Source organism: Neopelma chrysocephalum, unplaced genomic scaffold (genome assembly GCF_003984885.1).
Source record: "Neopelma chrysocephalum unplaced genomic scaffold, ASM398488v2 Primary Assembly neopelma1_24, whole genome shotgun sequence".
NCBI lineage: Eukaryota > Metazoa > Chordata > Aves > Passeriformes > Pipridae > Neopelma > Neopelma chrysocephalum.
In genome coordinates, this window is record NW_020897693.1 from 5,169,946 (window position 1) to 5,193,043 (window position 23,098).

Here is a 23,098-nt window from a genome sequence, read left to right on the forward strand (position 1 = left end):
GTTTCATGGGGAGGATGGGGCAATCCCAGAGAGAGGTTGGTCAGGTCCATTTTGTGGTTCCTGGTGCTCCTCGTCCAAGCTCGTTGCGTTCCTGGAGCTTGGAGAGGCAGTCCTGGACTTCTTGATGCAGACCCATGTGGCTTCCCCTACCCAGAGTCTTTTCTAGAAACTCTTGGGAAGACCCTGACATTTCCCAGGACCCAAGTGTCTGTAATTATAGGTTTGGGTAGAGAATACCATTTTGGTGATTTGTCTGTTTGACTTGGGCTGATCTTCTGTTGTCAACACTTACAATCCATATATGCCCTGGAAATTTTTTCGCTCCACTATGAGTAACAGATTGGTTTTGTAGTTTGGCTATCTATTTCCTTGAGCACATCAAAACCTCTTCTGTTATTTGGGACAGGTGTTTGATCATATTTCATCTGCTTCTACTTCAGCAGAAACTTGATTGAAGTTCATGGAATTATACTAAGAGCTATGCCAACTAAGCCTAACTCATGCCAGATACTAGAGTGGGTGGACATGTACATGCAGATTGTCAAGGACAACGAGACAAAGTTTGTGTATACATTTCATAATGGAAGTTCACAAGAAGCATTTTCCCACCGGCTTTTGAGAAGGGTTGGCACTCAGCTTGTGTGTAAAGGCATTTTGTGTCTGCCCAATGCTGTAATACTCAGATGCTGGTCAGAGGCCAGATTCACAAACTGAGAAGGGTTTTTGAATGCTAGAGAATTTAGATACTTTCTTAAAGTATTCCCTGATTTTTTTAGTATGTCAATTGATTATTATCTAGATGCATGATTCTGATGCTAATTCTCTGAATTATTTATGCAAATGTTATAACAGTTGAAATCCTCTGATGCTACCTGAAGTAATCTGAATGCCTAATAACGTATGGAGTCTAGTAGCACATAATTGTCTTTACACTTAAAATAATCTAGAAAATAGAAATCAGTACCGTCTCAAGTGTTTTTGTGGAACTACAATAAGAATATCAACTCCTACAGGAAATAATAGGTTAATGAAGTCATTTCGACATGGAAAACATTGTCTCTTCTGAAGTAAAGAGTCAGTCACACAGTAAGCTTCAAGAGACAGAATCTTATAGTTTCCTTCGCTAAAGGATTCCTCATTCTAAAGTACACTCAAACAGTTTGAGTAGGAAGCTTTTAAAGGCTTATTTAAAAATACATAAACTGAAAAAAAAATTTAATTCAGAGTGAAACTTCATGTAGAGATCTGAAATATGTCACTACAAGTTTTAGATAGTGATTACCTTCAGGTTAGTTTGGAAGAGAAATAAAGAAATGCAATTAATTTGACTGAAATAAATTCATGAAAAATAAAATACCAACTTGTAGGGGAGTCAGAAGGTTGGAGAAGGGAAGAGATAGTGCATTTTCTACTTCCAGAAGTTCTGTAGCTTTCCAATGAGGACAAGCTTATGCACAGATCAGATGTGCCTGAATGCTGATGTCCAAATTCTGTCCACATTTATGCATTCTTCATGACTTATTTGGACAAGTCATTGGTCTGTATTTACCTTGCTTGCTTTTTCCCTTTACTTTTTTTTACCAAGTTTTTTTTTCTTTTAGAATGAGGATAACAATGGCTCTTTACATTCTTTTAGGTATTCAACTTTTAATGGAAATGCTCTTTGAAAAATCATCTTCAGGAAGTTCAGCAGAAGTTGCTGCTTGTGAGCGAGTCCAACAGAAATCTGCAGTTACACTGGCACGACTCAGCCGGGATCCTGAAGTGGCAGATGCAGCTGTAAAACTCAGCTGTAAGGATGTATCTCTAGCTTAATATCAGACTGAAAAAGAGGGAGGAACTGCCAGTCACGGAGAAACACTTTTAAATTTGTAGCCTCACTTGGTATACTTTATGGAATATATTCCCTGCAGAGTCTGTCCAGAGAATGACTGAGGAGGTTGAGCTAAATGAACCTTTGGCTCTTTTCCCAGAGGAACCTGAGGTGCAGTATCCACTCAACATGGAGCTGTGTCTTACTGTGCCAACTGGCACTGCTGCCTCCTCCATTCCTTTACGTAAACCCTTGTGCAGGATCTGTCAGTGGAATGAATCCAGTGGGAGGGAGCAGGTTCTTTGAGTTGGAGTTTTTTAAGGGTGTAGAGGAGCACTGATAGGGAAGAAATGGGGGTCACAATTTCTGCTCTGAAAGAGCAATAGCAAATAAACCAAATTTATTTGTTTATGCTTTACAACTATTAATTATGACTGCTCTGAACTGCATAGCTCCATGAAAAGTCCCTTAAGTATTTGCACATCATCTTTACATTAGAGTTCATGTCTGCTAAGAAAGATAAATATTACACATCTCAAAATAAGAAGTTGTTTTTCTAAATTATTTCTCCTGACACTCTTTTGTGCACTCAGGTATTCCTCGCCTAATTAAACTTTGCAGATCACCAACTGAAAGAAATAACAGCGATTCTGTTCTAGTGGCATGTCTGGTATGTACATTTTAGTCTTTCTTTCAAGCTTATAATGGAAAATTAAGAAAAAACCCATCCCTTTAGATTTCAAAATGCATAAGTATTGCAGGAATGTTTTAAATTCACGTCAGGGTCTCCTGCTTTTCCCCTTAAGCATAATCCTGTACGCTGTCAAATATTTATCCTCTGATTGAAGATTTAAGCACATAAGGAAAAATGGCTTCATCTTCACATTATTGAGCACCAAAAAATTTCACTGGAACACTTCAGAATTTAAAGATTTGTTAATTTCTAAATTCCAGTCTCTGATGACACTATTTGCTGAAATTACCCTAGAGTCAAGGGATAGCAGCCCTTTATCTGTATAGAAATATTTATGTAAAGTGTCCAAAAAGAAGAAAAGATATTACTTGCTTTCATTGCGGTCCATTTATTTTTCTATTTGAGTCTCCAAGAAAATATAGTGCCCAGCCAAGGACAGGGCAACAGAAAGTTAACACTTTCTCTACTCAGGAGAAAGATCCCGGCTGCTGGGCCTGCACTGCATGGACTGTGAGCTCCCAACAACTGTCGGAGCTGAGTGATTTCACTCAGCATTTTGTGAAAGTGCTCTGGGCACACAGGTGATCTAGGGTTAGGACATGGGTTTTGAGAAATGAAGACTGAAGAATATTGTTTGACAGTGCTTTATAGTATTAATGCTATTTTAGAAGTGAAACTCGGTTACTGCAGCTTGTTCGTTTAAGCAGGACTCATTCAGGATGAAGAAAGTATGAATGTGAGTGCAAGAAATGCAGAGGTTATCCTTCATACATGCTGAGAAGGCTTATTAGTCTTGTGTGGCTAAAGCAGAGACCACAGAGAGATGGCAGCAAACCAGCTATGATTTTTTCTGTCTCATGGAAGTTGCTGCTGCACATTCCTTGAATTCATGTCTATTGCTTGAGATGTTACCTGCCTGTCTCAGCAACTCTGCTTCTCCTGATATTTTAGTAACTGCCTGAAGACATTTTCTAATAAATATATGGCAAAAATATTGTCCTGGAGACATAAGTTTCTTCAAGGTCTGATAGGTATTGTCTGTGAAGTGTGAGGGCTTGTACTGTTTTTATTTTTAGCATGGTTGTTTATTTTTTATATATTTTGAAGCAGGCGATTAACTCTTAGTGCTTCACTGACAAACAACACAGAGAGGGTAAGCTGATCCCAGTTATCACACTTTATCAATAGAAGACAATTTTTGTTCTTGAGGAAAGCCAACCTGCTTTCCAGTTGCATCTATCACGTCAGGTTGCTAGAAGGTATGTAGTTGTTGTATATTTTTCTCCAGTGAGAAAACCAAATAACTCCTTAGAAGGGAAGAGTTTATGAAGACAATAATAACATCAATGCGATTTTTATTGTACGGCCTCATAATCAGAACAAATGTCAGTTTTATTTGTTCCTAAATGGTTTGAAATGTACTGCTTCTTTCTACACTAGTACCTAGAAGATTTCTATGGCATAAAACTTTGGTAGCAGATATTTTCTGACTCAGATGACTTATAGTTCTCATAAATAGGACGAAAGGTGAGAGGAGAGTGGAGATACAAAGAGGCAGCATGAGATGTGCAGCAGATCAGAGATAGGTTTACAGCCAAAGTCCTCTGATTCTCACCTCTCTGTTCTTTAACACCACACTGTCCCTGCTACTCAGATCTAAAAGTAATGTGCCCCGAAAGAATTGTTGTTTATTAGCTGCATTTGGGGGGAGATTGGTCTGACAGATAAGACAGTAACAAGAGATTAGCCAGGTAGGAGAATTCAATCTGCACAGTTCAGTTCTGAGTCCTGGCTGTTATTTTGAGATAATTACAATGGATTCCTGTAATGAAGAGTTTGTCAAACCTAACTGCATTACAACTGTGCTGTTTTGTTTTTCCAGGCAGCCTTACGAAGACTAGCAGTTATGAGTCCTGATGGACTTGAAGATTCAGATTTTCAGCAGCTAGTAAAGCCCAGACTTGTGGACTCTTTTCTGTTATGCACTAATATGGAAGAGAGCTTTGTATAAATGTGAGCCAAAAATGTTAATCAACATGATAAGTATACAGTAAGATAATACATATACAATTTTATTTTTTGTCCTATTGTTATTTATGACTTATTTATTCTAAACCCATGAACATGCATTTTGTAGGAGAAAAGGAACAGAATGAGCAGACTTGTTTCAGTGATTTGCAAAGACAACTTTTTGTTTTATTTTCCTGCCAAGACACATCAACAGACCTTATCATTGCCATCTAACAAAATGTTGTTTTGTTTAATATAGTTAAATCAAGGTAATGAAGCCAAGAATTTGTTGCTGTAATGTTAAATGCTTCTAATAATGTTTTATCTCTGCTATTTTTCTATAGTTAGGACATTTTACTGTTTTTTCTTAATAAATGCTTTAGCCTCATGCATTTGCTGTTTTAAAAGAAAAATAATCCTAAAAACTGCAAGTATATACTTTGAAATGAAAGGGATGTTACAGTCTAAGTCCAGTTCTTAACTGTTGTTGTTTTTAATAGAGTTATGAAATATGTAACTGAGAGAAAAACTTCCAGAAAATTTTCAAGTACTGGCTTTGAATGATGTTAGAGGACATTCTTACATTATATAAAGATATGCTCCCCTAGAGGATACACACTTGCAGAAAACTATTTACATTTACTGGAATTTCTCAAAGAAATTGATAAAATTCTAGAAAAATCTCTTATGTATGTTTTATTTCATAATATGAGATTATCCCCCTAAGATTTAAAATCATTACACACTGATAATTTTCTCTCTTTTCCAAGCCTTAAAGGAACTGGAGGTGCTTATGTCTAGACATGTTTTTAATATTCATGCTGCTGCTACTACTTTTGTGAAAAGTTGTGCATGCATATGTTAAATAATGAGAACAGATAATTGTAACTTGAATTTTCATTTTTCTGTTTTTCTAACTAGTCCTCTATTTCTGAAATTAAATGGGACTTTGAGGATATTTTGGAATTGAGGAGATTTTACCAATGGATAACAACTTAAGGAATAGACTTGATTTTAAAATAGATTTTTTTTCATGAACATTCTTCTAAGTTCTTGCTTTTTCTTTTCATTGAGAAAAAATATATATTTAAAATTATTCAAAGAGCAATATCTTCAGAGTGTTTTTCTCCCTAATTTTTCACAAAGCACTCTGTAGATTATAAAAGTATATATAATTTTTTTCTTAATGGTTTGCAACTATTGCTTTAGATCATTTTATGATCAGCAACTTTAGGGTAGTAGAACTTCTGCCAAAAAAGTAAGCACATTTCTTCCTTACTGTACTTAGTAGATATGTTAAGCAGCTTAATTAATTAATGTTTATTTAGTATTATGTGGCATTTAGATGAGAGGCACCAGGAAATTGAGAAGTTGTGACTGCCTTCCACATTTTCTATGTCTGAAAAATCTGTCCTGGTTCGAGCGGTGAAATATGGTGGCTACTTTTTTCTTCCCTTGAGTACATGGGTTAAGAAGTCTCTGCCTTAACATTTCTTTCTTGTGAGCTCTTCATTTAATAAGCTCTATCTTGAATGAATTTTAAAACATTAGAAAACCTACAATGACCTCTGTCAAAAGCAACTACTCAAAGGGAAGTGTTGAATCAGATGTTTCACAGATGTAATTTTCTAGTAAGTGCAGAGATGAATTCTGCTTTGTTTTCTTACTTTGAGACAGCTCCTTAAATTTCCAAGGTTGTTAAAGTGTATAGTAATGTACAGCTTTAAAAATATTATATTACCAATGGACTTTAACACTTTCCTCACTAAGCAGAAATAAACCATGGATGCTTTAAACGTTAAAATCAACATTCTTGTTATAAAAAGTGAACTCATAAATTACACTAAAAAAACCCTCAAAATAAGGTCCTGTTGCACTGTTCTGATAGCCTGGCAATCCCTGACAGAATACAACACATCAAATTCTGTTGTGAATGAACTTCATTCTGTCAGCTGCAACTAACACCAGAGATATGAGCTTGTAGACCGAGTAGGGTTTATCCCATAACAGATGAAGCTGAAATCTCATTTAAAAAAATTTCCACAAATGCAAAGTGAACTGAAGGAGCTATTAAGAAAATACCACTGTGACTCATAATGTTTTAATGCCATTTCTAACAGGTCAATCAAATATTCAGTGAGCAGGTCAGTAGAAATTAATTTGCTCTCAAATACAGTAATGTGGATCCACATCAATTGAATTTATTACAGATACTCTCGATCTGTAACTATGTAGCCATAATTCTGGCCCATATTGTCCTTTTATGTGTGTTCATATTATGAATACGGCTGTTTATATTATAAAACCAAAATACATTTAGGTGGATCTCTCATTAGTAGTAGAAAACATATCTTGAAAGAGCCATTTTGGACCTTTTAATCATCTAAGTGTCCTCAAAACCATTTTATCTAGGTCTGATTTTTTCATCTACAGTTGTGCACTTTATTTTTATACATGGCAAAGTTTATGAGAAAATAGCCATACCTCTACCTTACCTCTTAATTAACTTGGAAATAATAATTCAATGAAAATATTGAATTATTTTCTCATTGCTTCTGAATAAATAATGGATTAAAAATGTTTACTTAGAAAGCGACTCTTCAGTTTTTAAACAAAAAAAACCCCCAACCAACCAACCAAACAATGAACCATTTAAACCAGAATAAACATTTTTTATTTCAATGTAGTATGAAACAAAATATTTAATATTAAAAATTTACCCTAAAGTAAGTGTTTCGGTGGCTCAACCTTTGGACTCCCTGTGTATACACATATAGAGTTAGGAAAGAGAGAGTATGTGTAATACATTCACAAATCAACTAATATATGTGGACTCATTGACCTACTGACACTGCATGTAGGTTAGATATTAGCCTAATCATTCCAGCAACTGCATGTTACGCTTGTTAGAAATGTTGTAATTTCATTTAAATTCTTCTGAACATTTTCAATTTTGTACGAGATTAGAAACCTTTCACAAACGTGCAGTGAATTGCAGGATTCTTTGTAATTTTGATTTACATTTCAGTGATTTTTGGATAAAGTGTTCAAATTTCAGCTTTTGTTTGAACTGCTTACAGATATTCAGGGCCCAGATGTTTCATTCATGGAATAAATTTTGTTTTTTCTCAGTTTATTGTGTGTTTGGTACATGAATCACTAGTGTGGAATGTTACTCATCCGACCTGTTCTGTTTAAAATAATACGTGTATCTACTAGGGATAAGATAATGCCTTTCTAAATTGAATATCATATCTGTTTTTGGGGTTACCCGTTAGTATCCAAAAGACAGGACTTCTTCTGTAACACTTCTTCTTAGTACAAAACGATTCTGGTATCTCCTATGGCTTGTTCCAAATTTGTATGTTGACCATCTCCTTTTAAACAACAGCAATGAACAGTCAAAATAACATTGGCTTTTTTATTTTGAGGAATCTGCTTTGATTTTCAGTTTAAATTTATATTAAAGTTAATGTATTTAAAGAAGCACTCTAGACACTGTAAATTATTCACTAGTGTTCTCATTTTTAAAGGGAGGGAGGGAAGATAGAATTTAAAGAAAGGTCTAGAGTGAGTTTGTTAATTGAAGTTGGAAGTGCACAGCTGGTGGGAAGGTAGGTGAATAATTTCAGCCTTTGAGAGGCTAAAGAACCGGGAACAAGCAAAACAGAAGATCATCTATCCTAGATACTTGTATGCCTTGCAGAGATCCTTATCTCTATTTTCTAGTCTACCCTTGGGTCTGAGTTCCTCTTTTTCTAACTGTGACAAATTTCTTCCTCTTGACAGTTCTGTTTGTAAAATTGATAGTTTTCTGAATAGAAGACAGTTACAGTCCAAGGTTTCGTCCTGCTAATTATAAAATTGATAAGGTTTTTGCTGAGAAACTAAGTACTAACAATACCTTGTTAAATAAATCTAATAAAGATTACCTACAGCAAAAAGAACTGTTTATTGTTCCTACAACAGGGGGAAGAACCAACATATTCTTGAGAAAACCTGAGAGAAAACATGTATAACAGCTTACTTCGAGGTTTTGGTACTTGTACAAGCTGACCTGCTAACTAAGAGAGTATGAATTGATCAGTACCCTGTCAGATAATCATTGAATCAAAGTGATAAAAGGAAAACCACTAGACTTACAGACAAAACACTAGAAAATCAAAGATTTTTCTCTTTAATTTTCAACAACCATTCAGTGATTTTTTGTTTTAATAACTGAAGTGCTTTTAGAACGCAGTGGAACCCATGGGAAACCAGTGGAAAAAAAATGTAGCAGATAATACTGCTAATTTGCTTTGAAGGCTTAAATGGTGTGAAGAAGGAGATGTGTCTAATGTTGTACCTCTCCTATCACTGTGTGATCACCTGTGTTACAAATGTCTAATTGAAATCTGCACTGCTTATACCTTCGCTTTCTGGATTGCCACTGTCTCTTAACTAGCTTTTGTTTATGCCTTCCACAATCTTCAGAATGTGACCTAATAATGCACATGATTTCAAAGTGATTTACTTAGTCTGATTTATTTTTTTTATACCACATATTGTAAAAATCTTTTTTTTTTAATAGTGCTGGAAGGATATACCTAACAAGATATGTCTGTTGTGTATGTTTATCAGGTAAGACAAAGATTATGATAAATTAGGAAGATACATCTAAAAAGATCCAGAAACAGCCACGTGTTTTCACTTGCATCAAAAGAATAGTTATGGAATGGACCAAAATGATCTAGGGAAGTCTTATTTGATGTTGCTTCTTCTGACTTCTATAAGTCAGTTTGCCTGCACTGTGGTAAAGAAGACCCAGAGCTACCTCTAAGGTTTCAAAGATCTTGCTAGATTTAGAACTGGAGAGTTCTAACAAACAAAATAAAATAAAGATAAATAAAATCTCAGAGTATGAAATTAAGGATTAACATCTTGTAAAATTTTGTGATCAACATGAACGTTTAAGGACTACACTTTGTATGTTAAGCAAGGTGCTTGTTCACAGATTCTTTGCTTCTACTTCCAAAGCAAGATACACTGCCCTATGTCACAGCCCTTTCATTTTAAACTCCTTACTCATTAAAAAGGCCATGCTTTCTTCAGAGCAGTGATTATTACAAATCAGTGATTTAAAGTTTAGTCCACCAGTAGAAAAATGGTGCTTTATCTAGTGGGCAATTCTCAGCTGTTTTGAAGTTCAATTCTGTAAGCATAGTCCAGACCATTAATTTAGGTGGTTTCTGCAGACCACAGAAGGAAGTGGGCAATACTTTCTCTTAGAGAATGACTGCCATAGACAGGCAGTATAAATAATACCATGTAGCTTCCTTCTTTTCTCCAATGGCTATGGAAAAAAGTGCTGATGACTTGTTTGGAGGAAATGTCTAAACACCTCAACATCCGACTATTAATTCAGATCATGAAGAGCGAGATGAATTCCAGGCTCAGTCTGGAGACAAAAGGAATAGTGAGATGAATTCCAGGGTCAGTCTGGAGACAAAAGGAAGACACTCCTTCAGCTGGGGTTTCCCATGCTGTTTACATATCAAGTACAATTTCCATCAAACCAGAAATTTTTGCAAGATTGGACTATCTGTTTCAAACGACAGAGACACTATTTACTTATTTGGTATGTACTAGATGATGACTCCTGTTTGGCAGTGTTTTAAAGCAAGAAATAGCTGGACCAGCTCATTGACCTCAGAATATTACATCAACTATACATTTATTATTAGAGAAAAATCTCTTGCATTTGAAGAAAGGGAGAAAGAAAACAGGTCACAGGACAGTAACTTGGAACTCCAAAGTGAGCTATCCTATATGTAACATACCATTGAGCTGATCAATAACACTGCACTTTCCAGGAAAGCTACTGTACACCAGCAAACAAAAATAATCCCCTCAAACTCTGCATGCCTTCTTTCCCAAAAAGTAATAAACTGAGATCTAAGAAGAAGAAAGGACCTGCCATTACAAGACATAGCCTGGGACTTAGCAACACCACAGGTAACACAGTGATAAATGAGGACTATTTCCAGGTGGTTCAAGCCATCCTATCAAACCCATGCTGGCATGTTGTAAGTATAAATGGAAGTTGCTTACCATCAAGACCATTGCTAAATCCTTGTGTGGAAGTCTGCTGCTGTGCTTACTGTGGCTTAAGCATTGAGGTAGCAAACATAGTAATCCTTTCTTTAATCAAGGATATGCTTTCCATCAAGGTTGCAAATGATGATGTATGTGTGGTGGTTCACAACTGTGTTCCTTTCTAACTTTCTCTGCGCCTTTCTGCCTGATGTCAACTAATTAATGCTTCCCATTACAGTGAATGACAGCTGAAGGATTTGCATGACCCAATACGGCAACTGAAAATTCAAACCCAACATCTGTGAAAGCCAAGACAGTGACACGTTTTGTTTGCAGGTGCTGTCTCATTGCTCTTTTATGTTTGCACCAAGGCAATCTCTTGGTCTAACATCTTGGCTAAAAGGTTATGTGTTTTCTCACTTGCAGTGTTATCACCATCTGAGAAATATTTCTTGTCAAATACTTAGGTCTTATTTATTTTTCCCTTTTGAAAGCGCTTTGCTTATAGTTACCAAAATGCTGGGTACTGCACTCAAAAGGAGTTTCTGGATTCTACTGCAAAGACTGGATGAATGTGCATGAATTGTTTCTACTCTCATTTTTTGTTTCTTTCCTAGGTAGGAAAAAACTAGAGGAGTGAAACGTTCCTTTCAATCTTTTTGTATGATACTAAGTTCTCTAAGATTGCTCCTTTCATTTGAGGCCACTTAGAGACAATATATATTAAAAAAATTACTACTAAAAAGACCAGCTCCTTTGGCAGTACCAATATGTTCCTTGTGTTTATGATCCTAAGATATTCTTTGTGTGGAAATGTCCTTGTAGCTTGTTTTGCAGTTAGTAATCTGACATGGCTGTAATGGAGATGGTTGCCTTTTGTGTCCAAGCACATGTTCAGCTGCATCTTTCATTCAATAAGAACAGCTGATTTCAAACATTTTTTCCTATTGATACTTCTGTTGTTTGCAAGCTCATCTGAGTGCCTCTTTCATGTGGTAATACTTTTGTTGCTTCTCATATTCAGTTGAAGTTCTGTCTTCTTCATTTACCACTCATTACCTTTACTATTTGTTCACTTTTCTCATTATGTGTGTCAATAAGATATTGTAGCTGTTTTACTTATCTTTTAAATGTTATAATTTGGCATGGGAAATAATTGAAAAGGCTGCTGAAAATTAGATCACTAAAACGTGGTTTTGCTATGGAAGTGTTATTGACAGAAGTATTTTGAAATAGTTCTCAGGTACTTTAGAGGTAATGCATCTTTCACTTTTTTTTAGAAATGTTTCTATTAAAATAAACACAAATAGACTCTCACTGCTATTTTATAAAGCTAACTAGAAAAGAAAAACTATTTAGCATAAAGAGAAGTCAACATAAAAATTAGTTAAAAGTTCTTTAACCACTATTTTACTTTCTACAGTCTTGCTGCATATGAATAAATACACCAGGTCCCTTGGGACTTTCAATAGACAAACTATGTATCTTATTAATATTCTGGGTCTACTTTTTCTAATATAGAACTATTTCCAGGTCTTAGCTGTAATCAGTAGAATAAAACATGGTTGCTGTTAAGTAAAAATTTTAGGATTATGAAGCATTTCTTTTAATAAGGTTCAGTTTGGCACTTCTCCTAAGGCCCAGCAACTGGACTAGTGGAAAAAGCTCTCAGCTCAAACTGTTCCAAAACAACTCTTCACTCTCCAGTGATTCTCAGAAGTTCTAGGTACTCTACCTTAGCATAAGATTGTACCAAACAGGCTCTCATATTTTGTTTTCTTTCAGGACATTTCACAGAGGTTTTGTGTCCCTTTTTACCTTGAGTCCAGACATTACAGTGTCAGCAGACAGAAAAAAAATCTTTTTTCACCCAGGGGCTACTTTTTCAGTCACGGGGAAGTGACCAAACATCATATGGTTTTACTTGCAGCACTCTTGTATGCAAACTGAAGATCTGTTTCCTGTGGGAGGCCAAGGGGCAGGAAATGTATGAAATGCAAGCAAAACTGAAGGTCTTGCTGAAAGTGCTTCCTCCTGTTGAAGATTCAACAGTCTTTGTCATTTGGAAAATGCTCCATGGTCCCTAACGAGTTCAGGTGTCTACTGCCTTCATTCAGTATCCTTTGGACTTGTTTACTTTTTAAAAAGTCTTCCATTGGTAACTTCTCTCTTTTCACATCAGGACAGCTGAGAGCTGCAGCCCTGTGGATAATTCTGATTTGGTCTGCATACCTCTTTTTTTCTGCTTTATTTGTAACACTTGCCTGCTGAAGAATCATCTTCCTTACTATCTATTTACTCGTTACAGGCTTTTCTGACATCTAAAAAACTGCAATCAAACTTACCACATCACTAATACGTTTCTTCTGTGTAAAGACAGCATTATTTTTGTAGTGTTAAGGCGTTTTCTGGAATACTTAACTTAATAACCATTTTTTTCAGGGACAGTTACGTACTGTCTCCTCCAGTACATACTTTTGGTCAACAAATTGCTTTAAACAGTTCAATCAAAAAATCTCTTCAATTTTAACTTATTTTTAAAGAAGTAGACAATTTTAAATGCTTAACATGAAGGTTGTTTTTTTTTTTTTTAAAAAGGCAAACAATCAGAGAATCTTCTAAACGGAGTCAATCCTCATGTAGCGGTCCAAGGTTTTAACACAGACTGCATTTTTCCTTTTCCTTGAGAAGAAGTACAATGTTGCTATTGTTCAGCTTCATGTTAGTTCTGGCTACTATTCTACAAATCCCATGGACAATACAGTAATTTAGAGGCCCCTTTACAGATGGGTGGGAAAGGAATTGAAACAGTAATGTTTTAGATACTCTTAAAAAGTGCCTGATAGTTTTTTAACTTGTTCTAATGACCTGATCCCATATATAAGGACATATATAAAAGTCCTGTGGATGCATTTGAATCTTATCTCACTTCCTAAAATACTTAAGAACCAATTTTCCTTACATCTGTAATGTCTTTAATCAGTTTGGCTGTTTCAATCTGGGTGAAATCTGGATAAGAATAAATAATCTACAGGCCTTCAAATGAACTTTTCTGAAGTCTTTAAAACCACCCTTGAACTCATCAGAAATATATGGTCATTATGTGCTGCTATGCATCTGAATTGTCTTCCAAGTCTTAAAGGGTGAATGTAGCCAGAAACTCAGCTTCTCCTGGGGCCACCTAGTCATGTGAAAAAAAAAAAAAAAACAACCACAAAAACCCATTTTCTTGTCCTGGAAATCATTGATGACTTTTTTTTTCTAATATTCTTTAGAAAATATAAAATTTGTCTCTAAAGAAAATAAATATTAAACAGAAAATGAAATTTAGACTACAGAAGTTTTCTGTAAGAAAATGAGTTTTTCTTAGGTTGGTTTTACACATTATAATGTCCTGTGTATCTGAGTTGCTTTTAAAAGAGCAGCATAAATATTTGTTTGTTTTATTCTATGATGCAGACAAATATAAAGGGATGAAAATATATTAATTGTCAGATGTGTCAATATCAGTTTCATCTGATATTAATTTAAAAATTAATTCTTCCATGGAGACTTCATGTGTAAAGTGGCAGGGAAAGTACCAGGAATATCTGCCTGGATGTAGCTGACCAAAAGTATGAGCCCTCTTCCATAATGTCAGAACAGTAGGCCTCATGGCCATTTTGTTCCCAATGGGAGTGGAGAAAAATATAGCCATGAAAATCAGGTGAATTGAAGCGTGAGATCTCATTTTTCATGAGAGGGGAGGAAGAGAGCAAGCAAAAGCTGAAAAGAATTGAACCCAAATGTTTAGGAAGGAGACATGACTGGGACTTGGGAAATAAAAGCAAATGAATGTTGTAGGGAAGGGATATGAACACTGCAGCTAGAAAACCAACTGTAGTCACAATCAGGACTATACTTATAATAAAAGTATAACTTAAAACTTTGATATTTATGAAGGGAAAAAATTAATACAATACTAGATTCTGTTTTGTTTTAGCAACAACATCACAACTGGCAGGCGATCTGCACTTGATTTGGTTTACAACAGTGGCATGAGCTTTATAAGGTTGTTAATTCATGGATATATTCTTTTCCTGTCAAAATACAATGTAACACAAAGCAAAAGGAGTCTCTCTGCTTTCTCAACTCATGATGTAGTGCAAACTGAGTTTTCAAAAGCTTCTTTTAGATGTACTTAAGGACTTGCTGGGGGAGAAGTGGTGACATCTACTGGAATTTTTAAACACTTCATTATATGTTTCCAAGGCTGCTAGCAAGTGATATTTGGTTTAGGTCTAAAGTTGGATGAATAATGCAGAAACAATTTCTACTTATATTTGTGCAAATTTGGAAGCAAATCTTCAGCCATCTTGGGGTTGCTTTTGGTGTCATTTCCTGCACACACTCACAGAGTTATTAAACTTTAATCTCATAACTGTTGGCAGAAAATAAATGTTAAGCTCACACAGGAATACTATGAAAAGTGAATTTCTAATGTGTTCTCTGTAAGCCTATGTACCACAAAGCTGATTCCATGAGTTATGTTCATTAGACTGGAGGATGGAAACAATATTAAGTGATTTATGGGACTAACTGCAATTGAACAGTGAGTTTGTGCTCAGAATAGCAACCCCTCACTTTAAAAGAAATTAAAAAAGGATTCAATGAGGAAGGAATATGTGAAGCAAATTGCAACCTGCTCCCCACATTTCATGGTAAGAAGGAAGGAAACTCATCCATCATTAAATGTATTCATTAAAAATTATTCACTCAGATCCATTTAAAACACGTTCTAACTTTAATCTCTTGATTTCTTGGGGCTAGATTGTGATGTGTCCTGCATGCCCAATAGGAGTGTGAAGGCTTTTCTTGCATCCTGATGTAGGCTACTTGGACCTTGGGACTGGGCCTGCAGGAGCAGCATGGTTATGGATGTGCTTCCTTTCTCCCTTCAGAGGAAGTGTGTGGAGAGGAGAGAAAGGTAAATGAGTGAAGCAATCCCTCTTGATACAGAAATCATGGGTTATGGAGATTGGATGGGGGTCAGGGTTTCCCAAAATTTTACTACTATGAACAATTGAATAAATAACTCCTGCTGGGGTAAGAAAGACGTAAGCAATAAATTGACCTTTGAGATGTATCCTGAAGGTGTGTTTTCCAGTGTTATCTGTGTGCCATTGCAATTTGCCTATCCCATCCCCTTCAGTCTGTGCTTTATTTTAATGCTTAAAGTCCAAAGACCTTATGACTTTACAAAGTTTATGACCTGATTGTACAATGCGATTGTGTCATACATTAAAAGTTGTAGAAATTGAGGAGTTTTCTCACAGATTAGACAATTTTTTTAACAAACTTTCTGTAAGGCTTTCCACCAAGTTGTCCTTAAGGATTTTCTACTGATCTGACAAAAGAGAACCATCTGCTGTTATTAATCAAAATGCATGTTTACCATTAGTCTTACTACTGATTCTGAAAGTTTCAGATGTGTGGAGATTTTACGTTGATTTTTGCATCTGTGAGCATATGACCTGCTGTAATATCCTATTCTTTCAACCTTCAGTTGGGTCCTGGGAATTACAGTATATCCCAGTCATAACAGCTTTTCTAGTAATGGGAGTTATTTTGCTTCAGCAGTGTGCTCTGGTTATGAGACTGCCTGACTAAAGAGATTGCAAGTGTGACAGTCTAACTTACCTAGTACAAAATATGAACTGTTTGGCTGTCAGAATTATGGTGAGAAATGCTGACATAATGGTTTTCTGACTTTAGTAAGAAGTTTTAATACTCCTGTTTTGTTAGTACGTGTTGACTTTCACACACTGTGTCTTTTATTTGCTAAACTGACAAGTTTCTATCAATCTATCAATCTTATTTCACTGGACTGCTACTCACAAGTTTTTCTAAATTTATCCCAAATAACACATTTTTAATTGAACAGAGATTCCCTGAGTCTGTATGCATATACACATACATTTGAAACCATTTTCAGGTTTTCAGGGCTTAAACCTACTCTTACTGCAGACCCTCCAGTATCCAAGATCTGTGCACAAAGTCTTAGTCTATTTTTGGTCAGTTCTTTTCATAATTACGCTTTGGTGGATCAGGTCGGGGTGCTCAGTTTGATGGGAAAACATACCTGTATGTAAGAAATGCAAGAAATTGCCTTTACAGGGCTGCTGGTACAAGTTCAGAGCATTTTAGTACTACATCCACTTATATAAGTTGAAGATCTGCCTGATGATATTAAAGCTAAAATACTCTTATGTTAAGCTAGTAAAACAATAAGTCACTGAGGGTGCAAATACTAAAATCTTCCCCAGACAATGGCACATGACATCCAATTAATAGTTATGGTAAATCTGTCTGAAATGTATTCTATATTATTTGTGGTAAGATTTGCTTTCAATCAGAGATTACAGAGAACATTTAAATTAGCAATGAGAATTACCCTGAATAACAAGCTCATTATTTACTATATTTGCATTTTGTTGAGCTTATTAGTAGCACTGCCTGGTTAGATTTTGTGGATCCATTTCTATCCTTTCTGCAAAAAAGCCCAACTGTGGAACATTTCTGAAAGCAACAATTGTGATTTTATAATGAACCACAAGAGGGGGGAGAATGAACATAAATGAAAGAACTTGATTTTAATGAACAACTGTTACATTCAGGACAATGCTGTATCAATGCTGAATGTAGGAATCTTGGCCAAGTGTTGTCTGTGGAATGAAGAGTTTGAACTAATGATGAAATGTTTTTGTTAAGATTCATCTTTTCAGATCTGCTGATTTATTGTTGAGCTTCACTTGAAGTTGTGGACAAACCACGCTTCCAAAGCTACAAAATACCATGCTGAGTGTGCTCATCCCTTCATTGCCTTGATCAAACAGAAACAAATGCTAATGAAATGATAAAAATAGAGATCTCTGTGACCTGAATAATCAGCTTTCTAGCCTTCTATCCTGCCTTTTAATTTTTTCCCCCCATTTACACAAAGGAGTTCTCTAACTCCAGTAATCAAGGAATTCCTCCCTAGCGCATAGATGAGTTTTTGGTGTTAATATGAAAAATAAATCATCTCGCTGTTGTAGTCATGGACTGACACAGGACTGGTGAATTTACAAGTGTTTTCAGCCTACTTTTCAAAAAAGGCTCATAGTCCCCTGCTCCTCACGTGCAGAAGCATCTGTAGTGGTGACAAAGCTAGGGACTTCTAGAGATGGTACTCTGGGACTGCTGAGAACACACAGCCCTGGATCCACTCTTAGGAGAGGATGCACAAGCAGCTTCAGCAAGGAATCACTTTCCTAACCCCAGGACTATGGTGGTGATTCCTACAGCCAGCTGGAGGGCAAGGAGGCAAAACAGATTTCAAGAAACCACCCACTCCACCCTCCACTTTCTTTTATTTCGAAGTAGATAGAAGAGGAAAGCAATTTTCCCAATATTTAGTCCTCTGTATCCCATGTTCCATGTTCCTTCTGCCTAAGTTATCAGTCTTTTGGGAGAGGAACAGGAAAGAGAAAGCATCTTCCCCTCAGACTCAGAAAGAAGCAAAGCAACAATTATAACTGTAATATAAGGATGATATTGCAGCAGGTGTTTGCAGCACAGCAAAAAACCAGTCAAATAGCCAGCAAACCTCTGCTTTTCTCTGCAAGTATTTGAAAGTAGCCCAGTAGACCGTAACTCTGAGAGAACACTGTGTAATGTTATTAGGTAAAATGATAACTTTAATTTCATATTCAAAAGCTGAATGGTGGTAAAGGAGGCTTGCAAAAAGAAATGAAGATAGTTATACTAGAAAAAGACACAATGTTGATTACCAGCAGTGGGGTATCCAGATTTGACTAATGGCACAGTTATTGTATGCATAAGCCCTAATGGTGTTTAAGTGGTTGCTAGAATGAACGTGATTAATGTAATTTATTTGTCAGCATCCAACACTATAATACTCAAAATAGGATGGGAGGTCCCTTGCCTAGTATATAACCCTATGAATATTTTTCAGTGTCTCTTTTCACAAGTACGAAAAGCAGTACTATGGGATTTTTTTTGTTTTGTTTTTGGGGTTTTGGGGGTTATTTTTAATAACTCTCCTCATGTTTCAAGGAGCATCATCTACATAGTTCTATTGTTTTAAACTGATTTTTTTGATTGGTTTCATGGTTTTAGGGGGGAACCTTCAAGATGTTCTATTCTGGCTTGCCACTTGAAAACAATAAGTGACCTTGAATCTATCCTACAGGTTCTGAGTGTATGTTTTTTTTGGAGAGAGATCCTCCTAGTTTGTCTGAACTACTGTAGGGTTGACAGTAAATTGATTATTTCCTAAATTGCTTCAGTAATTGATGATGATCCATGCTTAGAAAAGAAGAAGAAGACCAGTGTATTTCTAATGTAAATTTCTTTCAGCTGAAAGCTGAAGTTAATCTTCACCTATGGGATCTTGTCATGCTACATCAAAAAAACCTTTGTTAATGCAGAACTTTCCTTTCCCTGCCAAAGTATGACTGGGATGTATTCAAAATTTTTGAATTCCACAGATAAGGCTTCTGATGTTTCTCACTGTATATCTGTTGCTCTTGGTTGCACATTTTTATAACTTTCCATTTCAATATCTTCACTTTGTCTTTTTGAGGTTTTTTTGTTGTTGTTTTTTGAGATTTAAAGACCTCACTAATGTCATGCCTGAGGACAAAACCACCTTGGAGTTCTTGCTTGATATTTTCTTACTTACACAGGGAGACAGGGGCATCAATCCTGTTGAGAGATATTCCCCTACATGGTATAATTCCTCCTAATGTGTTTAGTACCTCTACCACTACACTCTACCCTCTAGTTGCACTAACGTGCAAACACTCCTGTCTCCTAGCTAAATCAAAAAGCAGATTCATTATTCTTTTACAAAGAAAAATTGATTAATATATTAGGGTTAATAGCAAAATTTTATCCATGTGCAGAACTTATCAGCTTACTTTTCAGGCAAGTTATTCAAATATATTGACAGTCTGTCTCAGCTACAGCTCCCCTCTGCACTGAGGGGACTGACATTGTAGGACCGACAAGACATGGTTGCCTTTCAGTCTGGATCCAGATCAATTACCTTATTGTGAAGCCACCAACAAGAAAGCTGGGCTGTATATCAAAGTTCAACATAAATATTATCTGTCAAAACCATCAGATTAATTATTGTTCATTAATAATTTCTTGTTCAAATGGAGAACCCTTCCAAATCAAGGCACAGAGAACTTGGAATTGCTGTTTAGAGCAGTAGATTTCCCAAATGTTTATTACTTACACGCTAAATAATTTTTGATTGGTAATATCTCCCTCCCATACCCAACAGCACAGTTGAGATATGCTAATGCAGTTCCACTGTAAATAGGGGAGGTACACAAATTTATATGAGTGCTTCCTCTTTATTCCCTCTGACTTGCATGACCCATTTGAATGAACTGTCATGTTTAGGATAGCTTAAAATAGTATAGAAATATTTCTCTTAAGACATATCACTACAAACGGAAGGATTTTCTTTTTTTTTCCTTTTATTTCTTTGTCCCTTTTGGCTAGCAAAATGTACAGAGAGAAGCATAGTTAACAGCAAAGCTCCTTGTAATGGAACAAACAAACTGTTACTTTTAACTGTTTTGTGAAAAAGTGGAAGACTAAAATTTAGCTCTAATTCAGAAAGAGTAAATTACTAATAGTTTTTAAACAATCTGCTGTATTGAAAAAATGTATCCTTGTGCGTAGGTGCTTATGAGTTTCTCCTGGTATCTCACAATCTTTGAATTGCTTCTTATTGCTATCTTGATCTAAGAAGCTTAACTTAACATAGCGGTCAAATTCTTCTGCGCATTATTTCCCATGCCTACCATCTATACAATGATAAACCTGAGGTGTTTGAGTTTTTTACCTCCAATAATCACAACTAGAAAACCACAAATAGACTTTTCATTTCTCCCTTGCAAGTGCTATAAAAGCTAAGGTAAACCATCCTGCCAAATCACTTTTATAGGGACCTCACTTTCCTGTTCACTAGTTTTACTCCAACTAATTAAAAGCAGCACTCCTGCCCTTCACTGTAATTTCCAAGGTATTCACAGGGTGCACATGCACGTCCAAAATCCTGAGTGAGACTGAACTGGAGGTCCTTGGTGGGTTCATACCTCACGGCTCCTATACTTGGGGATTTGAGCTGCAGCATCCCTGAAGTTCCCTTCTCTAAATGACGGAAGGCTTACAGTGCTGAAATGAGCAGCTCACATAAAATTTAATACAGTGATGAAGATGAGCGTACTCAGCCATCATTCTTTTATTTGTTTGTTTGTTTCTTTCAAATAGGATTGATCATTTTGATGACTCTGTAAGGAAAAGGTGAGCTGAATATTTAAGTCTGTGGGTGGGTTGTTGTTTTGGTTTGTTTCCTTTTTTTATTATTTTATTTTAAATTTTTTGTTTGCTTGGTTGGCTGGTTTGTTTGTTTGTTTGTTTTTTTAAGAACATATTCCTATCTGTAAAATGCCTTTAAGCATTCTGCATTCTCCTTGCTTTCCAAGTAAGTTTTCTGGGCTTTCTAATGTGGTCCTCTGAGTGCTGGAAAGTAACAGAAACAAGAATGCATTTAATACCTGGCCTGGTGTCTTGGCAGCAAAGATTAGCACTCCAGTGTGGGGAGTAGCAGGTTCAAGACCAACCCCAGGAGTCTTACTACTTGGACTGGCAGAGGGCTGGTGTAATGCACAGACAGTGAGCTCATTCTGCAGGTGGAGTGTTCAGCTGCATTGATCTTATGGCAAACCCTGCCTGCTAAGGTTTTGGAGAAACATTGGCTCTGATCTAAAAGGAAATTGTGCTGCCTTTCTCTGTCTTTCCACTAGTTTAGCTTGCAAGCTCTAATAACATTAAAACATGCTTTAAGCAAGAAGGCTGACGCAGCTACAGAGACAAAAAGTAATTTCCTAGAAATAGTAAATACAATAAGCAAAACTCTAATCTCTCATTAGGTAATTGTATTTTCAAGGGGTCAGCCAGCCTCCCTGGCCAGGTTGAGGTCAATTCTAAAATATGTGCATTATATACATTAGGCATCTGTTAATGAAGCATAAATTTCATCAGCAAGCTCAGTGCCAAAATCAACTCATTTTGGTACATGGTTTGCATCTACAGTGGTGTCTTATGGGTTTGTTCCATAGCTGAAACAGCAAGTTTGTGTAGATGCCATGAATGGCAAATAATAAGGAAAAAAAGGAACACCACAAGCATCATAGATGAGCATAAATCTTCTGAATTTTGACTAAATGAAATTCAGAATTCAGTGGGTTCCAAGATAACAATAAATAAAGGGTTAGGAAGAGACCATGTTACCAGAACCAAGAATATCTGTTCAGTGTAATAAATATTTCCTTTGACAAAAGATGAAATAAAAGCAGCTAATTACTAAACAAATCCTCCATTTTAGAGCTCCATTTCCTAAAAAGAAGCGAGTGGGGGCTTCACTTTAAAAATTCACTAGTATTTTACTCAGATCCATCACAGAGGCCCTAGAAAAGCAGCAGCAAGATGCTACCCCTTAAAAATTGAGCAACAAGCCCTCAAGTCTTACTTCTCCTGTCAGCCTAGAGTGTGAAATGTGGGTTTTTTTGGCCAATAATGATGTGCCTGGAAATGAGACCAGGTTGAATAACCCTAATGCCAAACCTTATAATGATAGGATGATAGTACTGTTCCTTTGCAAGCACATAGGTAAAATTACTTGTTTGCTTTGAAGTAAAGTAAGGCTTGTGTTTCCTCTCAATATGTAGGCTGGAATATTTCTTTGTTTTATTTAACTGACACAGGGTCTAAGAACAGCAAGGATTTTGGCTATTTTTTATTGCTCCTTAAAGTGACAGAAGAGTTTCAGAGCAGGAGCCAATGTGAAAAAGAATATGAAACAAAATAAATTCTTCAGATTTCAGAAATGCTCCCCTTTCATTCATTAAGTTTCCATAGCTGAGCACAGGATTGTTGTGTGCTTTGGCAGTGGAAAATAACATTTCAGAAGGAGAAAACTTTACCAGTAGCACATGTTGGAGCAACACTACAGACTCCAAGTTGTGTTAAGCCAACAGTAAGTTTGACAGATGAAATATATCAGTCTCTTTGAATAAATAATCTGAGGTGTATATATATATAGATCCATGTGAGCTGTTCTCTTAGTTTCGATTCAGTAAGTTTCATGTAAAGTGAAGGTGAGATTTTAGTAGTCAATAGCATGAGCAAGTTATTGGGAAAAAGAATGCAACATGACAAGAATTGTCTCACAAGATGTTGAATCCCAATAAGAACTGATGACTGGTAAGTGTGCAAGGGGAAAAGATAATCTCATAATTCTTCATTCCAGTTCCAGTTGAGGAGAGGATGGGTAAGTAAAGACAGGTTAGTTCTTCTTATTCCTGTGTATCCAAACTTCAGGCAGAAAGGAACTGAATAATAGAAATATGGAGAAGGGAAGGATATTTATAAATTGATAGTTA

At 36.1% G+C, this 23,098-nt stretch overlaps 1 protein-coding gene across 4 annotated transcripts in view; it reads left to right on the forward strand.

The window, feature by feature from the left end:
• Positions 1-7,094, forward strand: part of INSC (INSC, spindle orientation adaptor protein) — a 141,023-nt gene extending 133,929 nt beyond the window's left edge. For 3 of the 4 annotated variants that reach the window (XM_027700900.1, XM_027700910.1, XM_027700916.1), the window contains exons 11-13: positions 1,637-1,792; positions 2,407-2,483; positions 4,390-7,094. In XM_027700900.1, the coding sequence (XP_027556701.1) occupies positions 1,637-1,792; positions 2,407-2,483; positions 4,390-4,518 (362 nt within the window). In that variant the 3' untranslated portion in view covers positions 4,519-7,094. Of the gene's footprint in view, positions 1-1,636; positions 1,793-2,406; positions 2,557-4,389 lie in introns of those variants that run through there. The other variant, XM_027700924.1, reaches the window with a different exon arrangement.
• The last annotated feature ends 16,004 nt before the right edge of the window (positions 7,095-23,098 follow it).